At 41.5% G+C, this 13,616-nt stretch overlaps 1 protein-coding gene across 2 annotated transcripts in view; it reads right to left on the bottom strand.

Moving 5' to 3' along the window:
• VLDLR (very low density lipoprotein receptor) overlaps window positions 1–13,043 on the bottom strand; it is a 38,514-nt gene extending 25,471 nt beyond the window's left edge. For both annotated transcript variants that reach the window (XM_036738181.1, XM_036738182.1), the window contains exons 1-2: window positions 12,992–13,043; window positions 11,934–12,121 (exon numbers count right to left, since the gene is read on the bottom strand). In XM_036738181.1, the coding sequence (XP_036594076.1) occupies window positions 11,934–12,121; window positions 12,992–13,017 (214 nt within the window). In that variant the 5' untranslated portion in view covers window positions 13,018–13,043. The remainder of the gene's footprint in view (window positions 1–11,933; window positions 12,122–12,991) is intronic.
• Between the last annotated feature and the right edge of the window lie 573 nt (window positions 13,044–13,616).

Raw genomic sequence — 13,616 nt, 5'->3', positions numbered from 1 at the left:
AAATGGTGTACCCTCATCCTTGTTTGGAGATCAAGATAGTCAGATCAGCATTTTGTTCCCAGTTCTGGCAGAGGACACAAATCTCACTTTAAGGATGTAATAAGAATAAACAATTTTAAATTGTGACTACTTTGTACATCTTGGGGATCCCATGAAATGCTAATAGATTATTTTTGGAATGAATTAGGCTGCTCTTACTATCTATTTCAATAGCTATAAAATCATCTTCTGAGCCGAAGATTGCTATGAGTTTAGGTGAAGGAAGTTATCTTCCTTCAAACTTGACACCTGATAAAATTAGTGGTGGAATATCAGTTTTCTAAAAGACTACCCATTTAATAACCATCACCTGAAATTAATTGTTCTTTTCAAAGAGTACCTCAACAGGTCAGGACAGCCCTGCTTCAGAAACCGAGTTGTCTTTTTTAATTCTTAAGCATCATTTACAGTAGCTTACTACAAAATATTTTCAGCCTGCATAAGCAAATTGCTACAGAAATGGTGCTTCTAAATATTGAAGCTTTTGCATATGCCTTTCAGGCTAAGGTGTCTCATCATAAGTATAGCTAGGACAGTCTGCTTAAGGGTTCGTAACTAGGTGGTCCATGGATAAATTTCAGTAGGTCCATGAACTTAGATGGGAAAAATTATTTTCACTAACCTCTAACTGAAATTGAGAATTTATTTTAAAAAATCTTCTAAGAAAGACTACATGAAATTCAGCCTACTGCCAAAGAGGTCTGAACACAAAAAGAGATAAGAGCTCTGGTCTAGATTACATCTTGCCAGCCACAGTTAAAGCTTGCTTTATTAAAGTTACAGAATATGCCACTTAATCGTCCTTTACATTTCAGCAAACTCCAATATTCCTACACCAGATGAACTATCAGGGAAATCACTGGATTAAGTTGAGGGAAGAAAAGAGGCCAACCAATTTAAGGAGTTAGGGTGTACCCAGAAAATATGATAACTTTGGTTGTGTATCTTAGTTTTAGAATTTACTTCTATTTGTCTGGGAATACATGCCTTTTGCTTCTGTCTATTCTGTTAGACCTAGTTAGAACAGAAGTATGCTGAGCAAAGTTGGAACCCAAATATTAAACTGGCTTGTCTGCATCAGATTTTTACAATCTCAGCTACTAACACACCTCCTTTGGATCACTACAGGCATTTTATCAAAACAGTAGGTGTTTTATAGCTAAAAGCTGCTCACCCAGGAATGCCATCACAGAATAGATTACACAGAAAGTTGCCAGGGTGCTTGACCAAATGAGAGGCAGCTACGTGGCATAGTAGATAGAGCAGTAGACCTGGAGTTAGGAAGGCCAGAGTTCAACTCTGGCTTTAGACACTAACTGTACTGGACAAGCCAATGAATCTCTCTCAGCCTCAGTAAAACATCCTCATGTAAAATGAGGACAATATAGTACCTACCTCCTAAGGTTGCTGTGAGGATAAAATGTGAATTAGTGAATTGCTTTACAAGCTTTAAACCACTATAAAAATGCATGTGATGATGATGATGATGATGCTTTTTTGCTGGTCAGTTTGGAATTATCGACTAGGTACCTTCCACTAAAGTGATTCTTCTAGTAATTCAGAACTGCTAGAAATGCTTTTCTATCAGGGTCACTTTAGAAGTCAAAGCACCAAGTGCTCGAGGGAAAAAAGAGCCACAAATACAAGTCCAGCTTATTTTGAATATACCTATTTTGCCTAGTTTTTAAAAACAATAGATCAGATCAGCAAAAAAGAAAGGAAGAAAGTAAAGAAAAAGGAAAAGATAAAGGGGGAAAAAGCATGATAGGAAAAATCATACCAAAGGCCCCCATATCCCTAGATGGCAGCCACAAAGATGTTTCCACAGGCTACACACACACACACACACACACACACACACACACCCCTTTCAATTGCTGACCTAGTGAATTTTAGGGGGCACAGTAAGACTAAGTGAACGAGGGACAACCTCATACTAACTCCCAAGCACTGCCATTTCCTTCTTTTTATTTGTGAAAATCAAATATATATATGTGTATATATATGTACATGCATATATATATGTATATATAACAGCCTGTGGATATATCACATATATCCACCTTGAATATTTCCTAACTCTTTGAATCAGGTAGCTCTCCTGTTCCCTGTCCCCCATCCTGTGGCTCTCAGGTGAGCTGAAGCACACTATAAGACAATGTGGCTGCTCCTGGTGACTCACATCCCACGTTAACAGTTCACTGGCTTCAAGGAGAACTATGTTGACATGGACATTACATGGGACTGGTTTTTTCCCCTGAATCTTGCAAGTGCTGCTTGGAAAAATTAAACCCATGGTCTAAATGTTGGGAGGAGAAAATAAAATGGCAGATCACTGAAGTCTAAATCAGCAAAGTTTTATAAAGGTGAACCAAGTGTTTTAAGATAGAAGTGTTCCAAGTATCTGATATCATAAAAACCTTAGCTTACTAGGGAGCATCCATAGGGATATGTAGACCAAGTTAGCTTATATAGTCTGTGGACTAATTCAGTAAAATGATAGGACAGACTACCTTGGTACTATTTTAAAATCAAATATGTATCCTTATCCTAAAAATTCTATGCTGGGAGAGCTCTTCATCTAACCACTTGAGCTGTGGGGTAAGCAAGTAAGTATAGTCATAAAAATGAAGGCTTTATCATTAAAAAAGGTGTAAGTTTACTTTATCAGATATTGAAATTTATTGTATCTTAGAGTACTCTGAGACTTGTTGGACTCTAAAAAGAATGCTTATGGTTCTATAAATTTATACATACTTAAGAATATATATAAATCATGTATATATTTATATGCTACATATATGTAAATTATATACAATTATCTATAATAATAATAATATATTGCTACATATATTGAAAATAGGTGGTTCCAGTATCCTGGAAGTTGTGGGTTTCAGCAATAACCAAGTTTAAGTATAAATATAAACTCCTTACTTAAGGACAGGCAAGCCTAATGGGAACACCATAGCCAAGTATCAACTTTTCACGTATCCTCATTGCTTGAGCCTACTACAATTCTCTACTGGAAACACTCAATTTATTTTGGCACTTCCAAGACAGCCAAGGGCATTTATTTTAAGCCTTGTTCGTTCCCACTGCTTGCTTTCACTCCAATCTTTCTACACAGGCTGAAATGTAGATTAGGATTCCTAATGCCTGAGCTAGCACGTCAAAGCAGCAAAATAATAAGGGGTGGGGGAGAAAAAAAAGATTTGAGGGAAGGTGTGAGGTAAGTAACAAATGCCAAGACTGTTAAAAAATACTTTATATTCTAGCTCTAAGTCAGGTGTTCTGGAGAGAAAGAGATTCCACAAAGGTCATTTTCACATTGGCCAGTTAATGGTTGTGGGGGGGTGGAGGACGAGCAGGGGAAGGCACAGCAAACCTTGTCAAGAAAGTTGACTCTTCTCATTCAGATACCCTAAATTAAAATCTACTCTTTTCCTCCTTCCCTGGAAAACTAGTTTTTTCTCATAAGTTACTATTTATAAATAAACGTTGGATGTCTTTTTGAGGGGTCTGGCAGAAGTTGGTGACCCCTCTGTGCTGCCAATTAGAGCAGGTTTTCTCCCCAAAAGAGTTTCATCTGCTGACCTGGTGAATTTTAGGGGTACAGTATGGTTAAGTGGATGAGGGATCACCTCATCCCAGCTCCCAGGCACTGCCATTTCCTTCTTTTGCTTGTGAAAAGAACATTTGGATATAGTAAATCCTCATTAAATTCAGAAGCCACTAGTTAAAAAGGCAACATTAAAAAGGTGATATTTGATGAACAAAAAAGGCAAGTTCTTAGCTTGTCTCATAACTGAACATAAGAGGTGGGGGTGGGAGGAGAAAAATATTTAACCTACTTAAAAAGAAACTGCTCTCAAATAGAACTACCCTTATCTATACTTTCCATAGGCAAGAGGGTGCTGGAGCCAATTCTAAAAGATTGTTAAATTTTCAGTGTAAGCAATTACACCTGGGAAATCAGCAAATGCTACAAATCAAGGCTTGGTTCTTTTGGTCGATTGTCTAGAGTCTAGACTTAAGAAAGTAATGGAGAATATGTTAATGGAGATTAATCTTAAAAGTATAGCCTGTATATGTTTCTTCCCCTTCCCCAGCTGATTGTTAAATATTTACTGGTACACTCCTATAGCATCTCAAGTCTAGTAAGTCCTCTATTTAGCACAACTTTGAGACAGATCACTATGCTAATGAGGTCTTGGTGACAGAATTCTGAATAGGGACAATCTCTGCTTTAGGGACACAAACAGGATTAGTGAGCTTTTTTGGTCCTGGATCACAAGAACCCGGAGAGATTAAAGCTCTATAAACATGGCGAGAAGATAAAAGGTATGCCCTTACATTAGTCAGTCACATCTTTGTGTTAAAGCAAAGTATTTCTTTCCAAATATTAATAAGTTTAGGTACTTCTCTTAGCTATTTTTCCTATTAAACTATGGCTGGGGACAAAATGGCCCAAGTGATATAGACTCTGGGTTTTCTATGCAATATTATTAGAGTTAAGTCTGGATACTCATCTAACAATAAACTAAAAAAGATGATTCAAAAATAAATTCTAGTTCAGATGGATTGCAAGGGAAGGCTAGTCTAAAATGCTCCATTATCATTAGGATGGATAATATTTGGAAGTTGTCGTAGAGAGTATTACATAGGGTAGTGCATCTTACTTCAGTTAGAAAGGCCTGGGTTTGAGTTATGCCTGACACATACTGGCTATGAGATCTCAAGAGATTTATTTAATCTCTTACTGTCCCAGAAAATGCTAGGACTGTTGATGAACAGTTATTGATATGCATTGGTAGAAGAAATTAGCTCTACCAAAGAAAGTACAAGTACAAACAAAAAAACACATACTATATTGTCAGGTTTTAATCTGGCATAAGTCCATAAATGGCAAACTCCACATTAGCTTTGTATCTATCTACCCTAACCCACCACACCTAGCACACGCTTTGTATGTTAGATGCTTAATGGTCATTGGATGTAACTAGCATTCTATTAGGAAAACCATCCTGATGCCCTCTGTTTTCAAATACATTTGCTAAAGTTCTTAAATGAAGAGATTCAGTAGTTTGACGCAGTTGTATGAACTAGGTGCTTTAGTACATAAGACAACTTTAAAGTCCTATGACAGTGACTAGCTAGTATTCATCTTTTCACAGAGTAGGCGAAGTATAGAGAAGAGGATGAATCTAGGAGTCAGAAGAGTCAAGTCTGTGTCCTAGTTCCACTGCCAATTTTGAAATGTTGGGAGTCATGTAACATCTCTGAGATGCTGTTTGCACATCTTAGAAACAGGGATAATTTGTACTGACTTTTAGGTATGAGGATCAAATGAAATCACGTATGTTAAATGCTTTAAAAGCCCAAACTCTATAAACCAATTATCCAAGAATTCCTCAGGAAAATGACAACTCCTATTCTTGCATTTGTGTCTCTAAAAGCTAACCCCAACCTACCTTTCCAACCAAGGCTACTGCTATACTACACGAGCTCTTCACTCCAATGAAGTAGATTATCCATTCCAATCTTGGGCATTTCCAATTCCACGTCCTGATATACTGCTTGCTTCAAGTCTTTTCCTTACTCCAGTACATCTTCTGCATAGCTGTCAGGGATTTTCTTAAAGCATAGACCACATCATTCCCCTACCTACTCCATCTGCAGTGGCTTCCTTTTACATATAGCACTTCGCACTTAAAACCATTCACAACCTAGCCCCACCCTGTATTTCTAGCTTTGTTATAAATTATTCCCCCTTCATGTGGTCTATGACACAGCAATACTGGCCTTCCTGCTGTTCCTTGCACAAAACTTTCCATCATCCTTTTCTGGACATTTGCATTGGCTGTCCCCCATTGCAACCCCCTTACCTTATCTGCCCTTTAGATTCTCTTTCTTTCAAGGCTCATCTTGAGGACCTCCTTCTACCAAAAGTCTCCCTAATCCCCTGCTGATAGCGCCCCCAAATTAGCTTGTATATCATGTCCCTCCCCACAGACAATAAAGTCGTGGAGGGCAGGGATTGTAGTTTCTATTCATATCCTTTATGCCTAGCAGAGTGTCTACCAAGTGGGAGATAAGTGTTTGCTGATGACCTTTTTCCATTCAAAAAGATTAAATAGCCAATGTATAAAAAGCCTTATAAAAGGAACTGGGGATGAAAAGTAGTAGTGCCAGTTCTCAAGGAGTTTATAAGCTAATTAGAAGGGGATGGGGAGCATAGGGAGGGGAGGGTGATATGTGTATACAAAGTAGAAGTTAAATTTTGATAAAAGAAAGTTTTGGATTTTTAAAGTACTATAAGAAACTAGCGAGATATCAAAGAGAGTGAGGATGGGAGATCCATCTAAAGTAGGCCTTGAGAAGGTTTTTAGTAGTCAGAAATATGGAAGGAATGAATACCTTTATTAGTTCTGGGAAAGGTTTGTGTGAATGCCCAGAGGTGGAGGAAGAACAAGAATAGGGAAAAGCTAATAGCTTCAGTTTGGCCAGAAACCAGAGTGGTAGAGGGCAGCATGGGGTAGTCGGCAGAGTACTTGAGTTTAAATCTTGCCTATGACCCTATGAACCAGAGCCTTACTTTCCTCATTTATAAAATGCAGACGTAAAAAAAATACCTGTATCACAGTCATTTGAGGAAAGCCTTTTGCAAGCCTTCAGACACTCCTGAAGTATGGATCACTATTAATAAAAGCTGGAAGAGTTGGTAAGTATCAGATCATGGAAAACCTTAAATGCCAGCCTAAAGGGTTTGTGTTTCCTCCTATAGACAATGGGGAGTCATTGGAAATTTGAGCAAGGGAGTAACATGGTCTGATTATATCCATTAAAATATTTGGCAGCTGTGTGAAGAGGGAAGAGATCAAAGACAGACTTGGTTGGTGGCTTCTGCAAGGTGCAGGCCATTGTAAGGGTAAGAACTAGGGTGGTGGCAGTATGAGTAGAGATTTTGGTGATTTGGGGGAATTTTCTGCCTTTTTCCCAGGATGAATTTAAATTCTACTGACCTATTTAGACCCAGCCCCAGTCCTACATCTTAAAAGCTTGCTAACAATTCCAGCCATTAATGATTTCCATCTTCTTTCCACTCCTTCAGGTATCACCTCTCCCAACTAGAAAGCAAGTTTAAGGGCAGGGACAGTTTCTCAGAGAAATATTTTAGCATTTGACATGTGTAAAGCACTAAATTTGCTAATCACATAGCACTTAGCGTGTATCCATATGTGGTCTGATTACCAAAGTCATAGTCAGGAGAGTCAAAACCCAAAACCCCTATTTTATATCCCACAGAGATTCTTAACCTTTTTCTTTTTGTCATAGACCCCTTTTCAGAGGAAGAGTTTTAAATGCATAAAAGACTTAGGATTACAAAGGAAACTGATTATACTAAAATATAGTTATCAAAATAATAGAGATGAGTTTTCAGACTCTGTGAAATCTATCCGCAGATTTAACCCTTATTCGGTGGTTATGAACCTTTGTCCTAGAAGGACACGCTTACTTTTCTTTCCTCTAAGGTACAGCTTGCCATCCCCTGTTACTTTATTCCCAATGCATGATTAATAAGGTTAAAAGGATCACTGATTTGGAGCCAGAAGGGACCATGAGAGGCCATAAAGCCCAATTCCCTTATCTTACCTCTGAGGACCGGAGAAGTTAAAGGATTGGCCAAAGGTGGTAAAGGAAGAATTCTAAACTGAGTCCTCTAACTCCAAACTTAGCGTTCTTTGCACTGAAATATTGATCTTTGATGCTTGTATTACTAGTGCAACAGTAAAGGAAGAGTTTAGGGAAAAGGAATTCACTTCAAGGGATAATCCAAAAAGCCAAAAGCATGAAGAGAATATATGTAACAAAAAAGATCAGATTCTTCCCTGTGGTTAAGCTATAGCCAGGTCACAAATTAGGCACCCTAGCTTTCAGCCCCAAAAGGTAACAGCTTGAAAGTTGTCTGTGGGCTACTGTAACAGCCTCTTCCTTTATGGTAAGTCTCTGGGTCTTGGAGCTTTTGCATTGGTAAATAACTTAGACATTTTCCCTTCTGATGTGAATTTAAGACTACTAGAAGTGTGTAATTTAACATCTAAACCCATCTACCAACTGTCTGGAACACTTATTCCCAAGTGCCAGTCTGCACAACTTTTATGTGTATACCAAGGCCTTACGTCTTTAAAGAAAAAAATAAAACACTTCTCCTCTCTGTATCTTGATTTTCTCATCTTCCTCTTTTGTTACAGCTCATGTTTTCCAACCTCTAGTTGCTAGCTGTGGCTACAGAGGGATAAGTCTATGGTTACCAATTTAGCCTTTACTAATTTGTAGAATGATTTTTCTTGGTTAAGTGGTGTAGCAACCTTTTGTCATCCAGGCTAGATCTATCAACTATATATTCAAAACAAAACAACAAAAAAACCTTTGATGGATTTTTTATATTAGTAATTTCTGGATACTCTCTTACACATACGCAGTCTGCCCAGTTTTAACTTTTGCCTTGCCACTGGACTTAGATGACTCTGGAAGAGAGAGTGAAGTTGACAACTTTGTGCAAGTCTGCCTCACTTAAATACAATTCATGCACAAGTAAAGACATCATCCTGTAATCTCATTGGTCCCCTTAGAAATAGAGGAACACCACTACCTTGTTTTATAACCAACAAAGACCAAGTCTTTCACAGAGTATGCAATATTTTGTGCCTGTAATTCTCACTTATCTAAGGAAAGAAGGGATGTGTTTCCTCATCCTCATCTCTTCTCTGAGGCCAAGACAGTTGATTATGATTGATCAAGGTTTAGCCTCTACAAGCCATGTTTTGAGAATAATTTCACAGGCTTCTTTTCATTATAGCAGCAATGAAATAAGTACTTAGGTACTGGTGAGAGGTCATTACCTTCATGACTTCTGACAACCAATTTCCTATAAAACATAATCCCTAAGGTTCAATGATTTAGTTTGTTGAAGGGAAGAGGAAGAGTTATCTAAAGCAGGTCTATATTTTTACGGAAATTTTTAAAAGTCAATTTTCTTTGTCCTTAAAATGTTTGGTTTTTCCCCTTTTTTGGGTAAGTCTTCATTGCCTATTCTTTTCTTCTTCTTCCCCTCCCTCAAGAAGATGACTATTTTTGTGGTGGTAAAACTTGTATCCAGGTTAAGACTACAGGAAGAATCCATAGCCCATACCACTTAGGCCACTGTGTTCCCATTCAAAGGTATTTGGTTGCTTCTGACCAAACATAGTTTGATACATTTTTGTTAACTCTAGGAGTCCTAGAATTCTCTCCAGGTGGAAATGAGGTGTAATGATTAGATGCCACTATTTCTTTGGGGCCACTAAGCGGAAATTGTAATATCCTTATAAAGCAAATAAAGTTTAGCTCTGTTTAGGTTGCTATGACAGACTCGCAGAAAACTTTACTGAAAATATATGAAGCATTCTCTGAGGATCCAGCCTAAGTTTTAATATATTTATTATTGTGCCTAGAAACCTAATCTTTATATTTAGCATCATGTGCTTGCCACTATTTGATAGTAACAACTATGATCTTGGGGTAATAACCCTTCCCTGATGTTTTGGGGGCAAAGAAGTTAAAGACGGATACCCTTCTGATGCAAGACAGCTAAGTTTTGTAGGGCATTTGATTAGTAGTTTCAATTACTTAAACATTTGAAGTTTAGTTTTTTCTTACAAAGCACACAGTAGTTTGTTATAAGAGAAAAGTATAGAACTGAGCTCTATAGGAGAACAAGAAATTGCTTATCTCCAAATGCAGGGTTTCTTAACCTGAGGTCATGGAACTTTTTGAAAACTATTTCAATATTAGTTTCCTTTGTAATCCCTATGCATTTTATACATTTAAAAACATCCCGAGAAGTGGTCCATGGACTCCACCAGACTGCCAAAGGGTCCAAGGCACAAAAAAAGGTAAGAACCCCTGCTCTAGCAGTTTATAACAGGTTAGCATTACTTGTACAGGTAACTGTTATTAGGTAAGCAAGACTCATGTGTAAAAAAAAAAGACAGCTAATAATAACTAATTTGTGTAGCACTTTAAAATTTGCAAAGTGCTTTAATACATTTACTCATTTTATCTTTGCAAAAATCCTATTAGATAAGGGGTAACTTAAACTAATTATTATTTTTTTTTTACAGTGTACATTGGTGACTAGTCAACGGAAAGCCAAGTTCTGCAGAGGTTTAAAATTAGATGCTGGGTGGGCAAGGCAGGGAGAGTAGTTTAAAGGAAAAAGGACCAGGCCGATATGTCAACCTCCCCTCCACATCACCTCCCCACCCCCACGAGAAAGTCCATCTTAAGAAGTTCTGAAGACGGTAGAACCTTCACACAAGCCTTTTACAACATTTCACGGTAAAATAGTTCAAATTATTACTTCGAAAAGTTACAAGATGCACCACACTGAAAAATCTGATACAGTAACCAATCGCAGAAGGTAGAGGAAAGGAACCTGTCAGAATACAGGAAGGATATTGCTTAGAACACTCTTTAGTGACCAAGAGTGGGCAGTTTGGGATGTAAAAGCTTCACAGTTCAGTTTTTCGGTCTTTAGATTTGAAGTTGTTGCCCCTTAAAGCCCAACCCCTAATTCACACGGCAGATGGCCGATAGTTTTGTCCTCCTGCCTCTATGGAAATGCAGTCTGGGACCCGGAGCTTCAAGCCGGGGATTCAGGCAACCTCCTTCCCCTACTCCAAACTCTACTGCCAGTAAATGGGCAACTTAGCACCTCATCAGTCTTTTAAAATCCTTTTGCCAAGAGCTCATTGGGTCCTTCTAAGGACAGAGATTTCCATAGCTGAAGATAGCATCTGTCGACCAAGGTGTGAAGAGTAGTCCATAAAACCTCAGTGCCCGGGGTAGGACAACAGACGTGTATCACCTTCCTCCGCCTCCCCTCACTCCAAAAGAAACCCTACCTCATAATTTCGTGCTATTTCCTTTTGCTCTTTTGTTTGGAGAGAGCGCTAATTACAGTCACTAGATTTCGGACTCTCTTCCTGTCTCGGAAAGCCTCCTGAGAAAGCCGCAGGGCGACCAGAATTGAATTAAGTCCTGCATCTTCCATTTCCCCCTCCCGGGCAATACGTGTAGAAGGCCCGAGAGCATTTCTACTGGGGGGCGAGGGAGAAGAGGGGAAGAGAAAGGAGGTGAGGATGGAGCTATCAGAAAGGACCTACCTAAACCTCTGCTCCCACCCCACATCCCAGGGAGCGACCTGCCCCAGAACGGGACTACTCGAGCCTAGCAGAAAGCACAATTCACACTGTTCCCTCCCTTACATGAGCACAGCCACTCCGAACGTGCGCCGGCTCACGGCAGCTGGAGTACTACCCACTGGGCTGGATACGACTTCACCAACACCCACTCTCCAAGCCCCTCGCCGGCCCGTCCTCCCCCACCCTCAGGCGGCTCCGGAGGATCACCAAGGGGCATTCGCACCCGGCTCAGGCTGGCCTTAACCTTTACCTCCCTTCTTCCTCTTACTCCTGGGGGAGGAGAGAAAACCATTGTTGCAATCGTTCAGAAGCTCACGTTCAAGGAGTCCCCGAGGGGGGTTCATCGAGGAGAATACGGTTTCTTCAGACCTTCTTGAATTTCAGAAGGGTGGGGATTTTTTGGGGGGGGGGGCAAAGTGAGCTTTATAAGTCAGATCAGCACTACACCATCCCTTCTGTCGACCACCTCCTTTTCTCTCTTCCCACCCCCATGGTACTGACAGACAGAGGGGGCTCTGGGGCGCCGCCAGGGTGGGCAGGGAGAAGACAGGAGGGGAAGGGGTGGTGAGTAGAGATGAGGGAAGAGAAATCACACCTAGGCTTATTTCTCCAGGGCCAGCAAACTCAGGGTGCCCCATTCTCACTTACCCTCCACAATGCTGCGCTCTCCAGACAAACACCACATCGCGATTAGGAGCCAGAGTCCCCAGAGCGAGGACGTGCCCATGGTGCCTGGCTCCTGCTGCTGCTCCTGGGCTGCTGGTGGTGGAGGTGGTGCCGACACCGCTCCCTGGCACAAGTTAGCAACCCTTAGGAAAGGGGGAAGGGGACAGGGCCTGAGGGTGGGGGGGGGAGGAAAGGGAAAGGGGGAGGGGAGGGAGAAGGTAAGGGAGTTAAGAGGGAAAGTGGGGGAGGGAAGAAAAGAGGACGTCCCCCTCCCCTACAACTTGCACAATATCCCCCCCCCCCTCCCCACTAACCAACCCACCTCCCCCTCGCTGTTGCAGCTGTGCAAAACCAAGCCTGCTAAACGAAAATAACGCAGGCGATGCAGAGGAGGGGAAGGAAAGGGTGAGGGGGTGGGGAAGGGAACCAAGGAGCGAGCCGGAGCCAGGAGCCGAGCACAGCGGCGACTGTAGAGGGGGGTAAAGGGAGGGAGAAGGAGTGAGAGTGGGGGAGCGGGAGGAGTGGTCAAGGAGGAGGAACAGACGCCGGCAGACTTCACCCCTCCCCCCACGCCTGGCTCTTCTTATACACGCCAACCGGGTGCCTAAGCCCTGTGTGTCTGTGTGCGCACGTCTGTATGAGTGTATGTATGAGTGTGTGTATAAGTGTGTGCGTGTGTGCATGCGTGTCCGTGGTGGCTGCTGCTCCAGCTGCCGGGCCGGGGCTGCTCCTCTTGTCCGCTCGTGACTCGCTGGGGCCCTGGGTGGCTGCTGGTTGGCTCGCGCGCCGCTCGCGCCTCCAATCCTCCCGTGCCTGCCCTAATTTCCTGATCCAGGGAACCTGCCGCTGCTGCCGCCGCCGCCGCCGCCGCCGCAGCTGTTGTGCGCTCCATACAGTAATTACTGTACCGTCCTGACTGCTCAGACATGAGGTGGCCAAGCCAGCCACCGATAGTAACTACAGCCGGCAGCCTCAGCCACCCTCATGACCACCACCATCACCTTTGCCGGGCTTCCATACAGGTGACTGCTGAGTTTTACCTGCTGTTTTGTGGGTCAGCAAGCATCCCTCTACCGTCCTTTCCTTCATCTTCCAGGAGCTTCCCCGACCCCCAAGAGACCTTCTTGTAGAGAAGTATGGTAGGTAATCTCCTAGTGCCTCCACCTCTTGGGTGATGGAGAAGAGGGGAGCAGTCCGCTTGGGCTAATCTTGCATGGGGAAGGGGATGCCTGTTAAAAGTGCACTTTGGAATAGCAATTTGCTAAAAATAAATGTGTCTTTGAGTGTTTCTGTGAGCATGTGGTTTGTTCTCTGTAACAGAAAAAGACTAAAATAACCCAGGCTGGTGTGGAGGAAGGTAATTGCTAGCTATGCATTCTCTCATCAAGGATTTTAGTTAATTGCTAATTGCACAAAATGATAGTTGGAGGTGCTGTAATTAAAAACTTAACCTTTTATTGAGAGGGGGAGTCGATAGATTTGTGCCCGATACACTTTGGTACATTCAGTTACAAGGCTTTAGAAACAAAGTGAAAACATAAAGGTAAGAGCCCTGCTAGAAATTTTATTTTGCTCTTGGCCACGCTGTATACTTCTAATTTTCCTATTACTCTCTCCTGATCTTCCTTAACTTCTTGACTTGCTTTGCTTCAGTTGTTCACAAGC

This window comes from Trichosurus vulpecula, chromosome 9, assembly GCF_011100635.1.
Source record: "Trichosurus vulpecula isolate mTriVul1 chromosome 9, mTriVul1.pri, whole genome shotgun sequence".
In the NCBI taxonomy this organism is placed as follows: domain Eukaryota; kingdom Metazoa; phylum Chordata; class Mammalia; order Diprotodontia; family Phalangeridae; genus Trichosurus; species Trichosurus vulpecula.
This window is presented reverse-complemented; position numbering and strand designations above follow the sequence as displayed.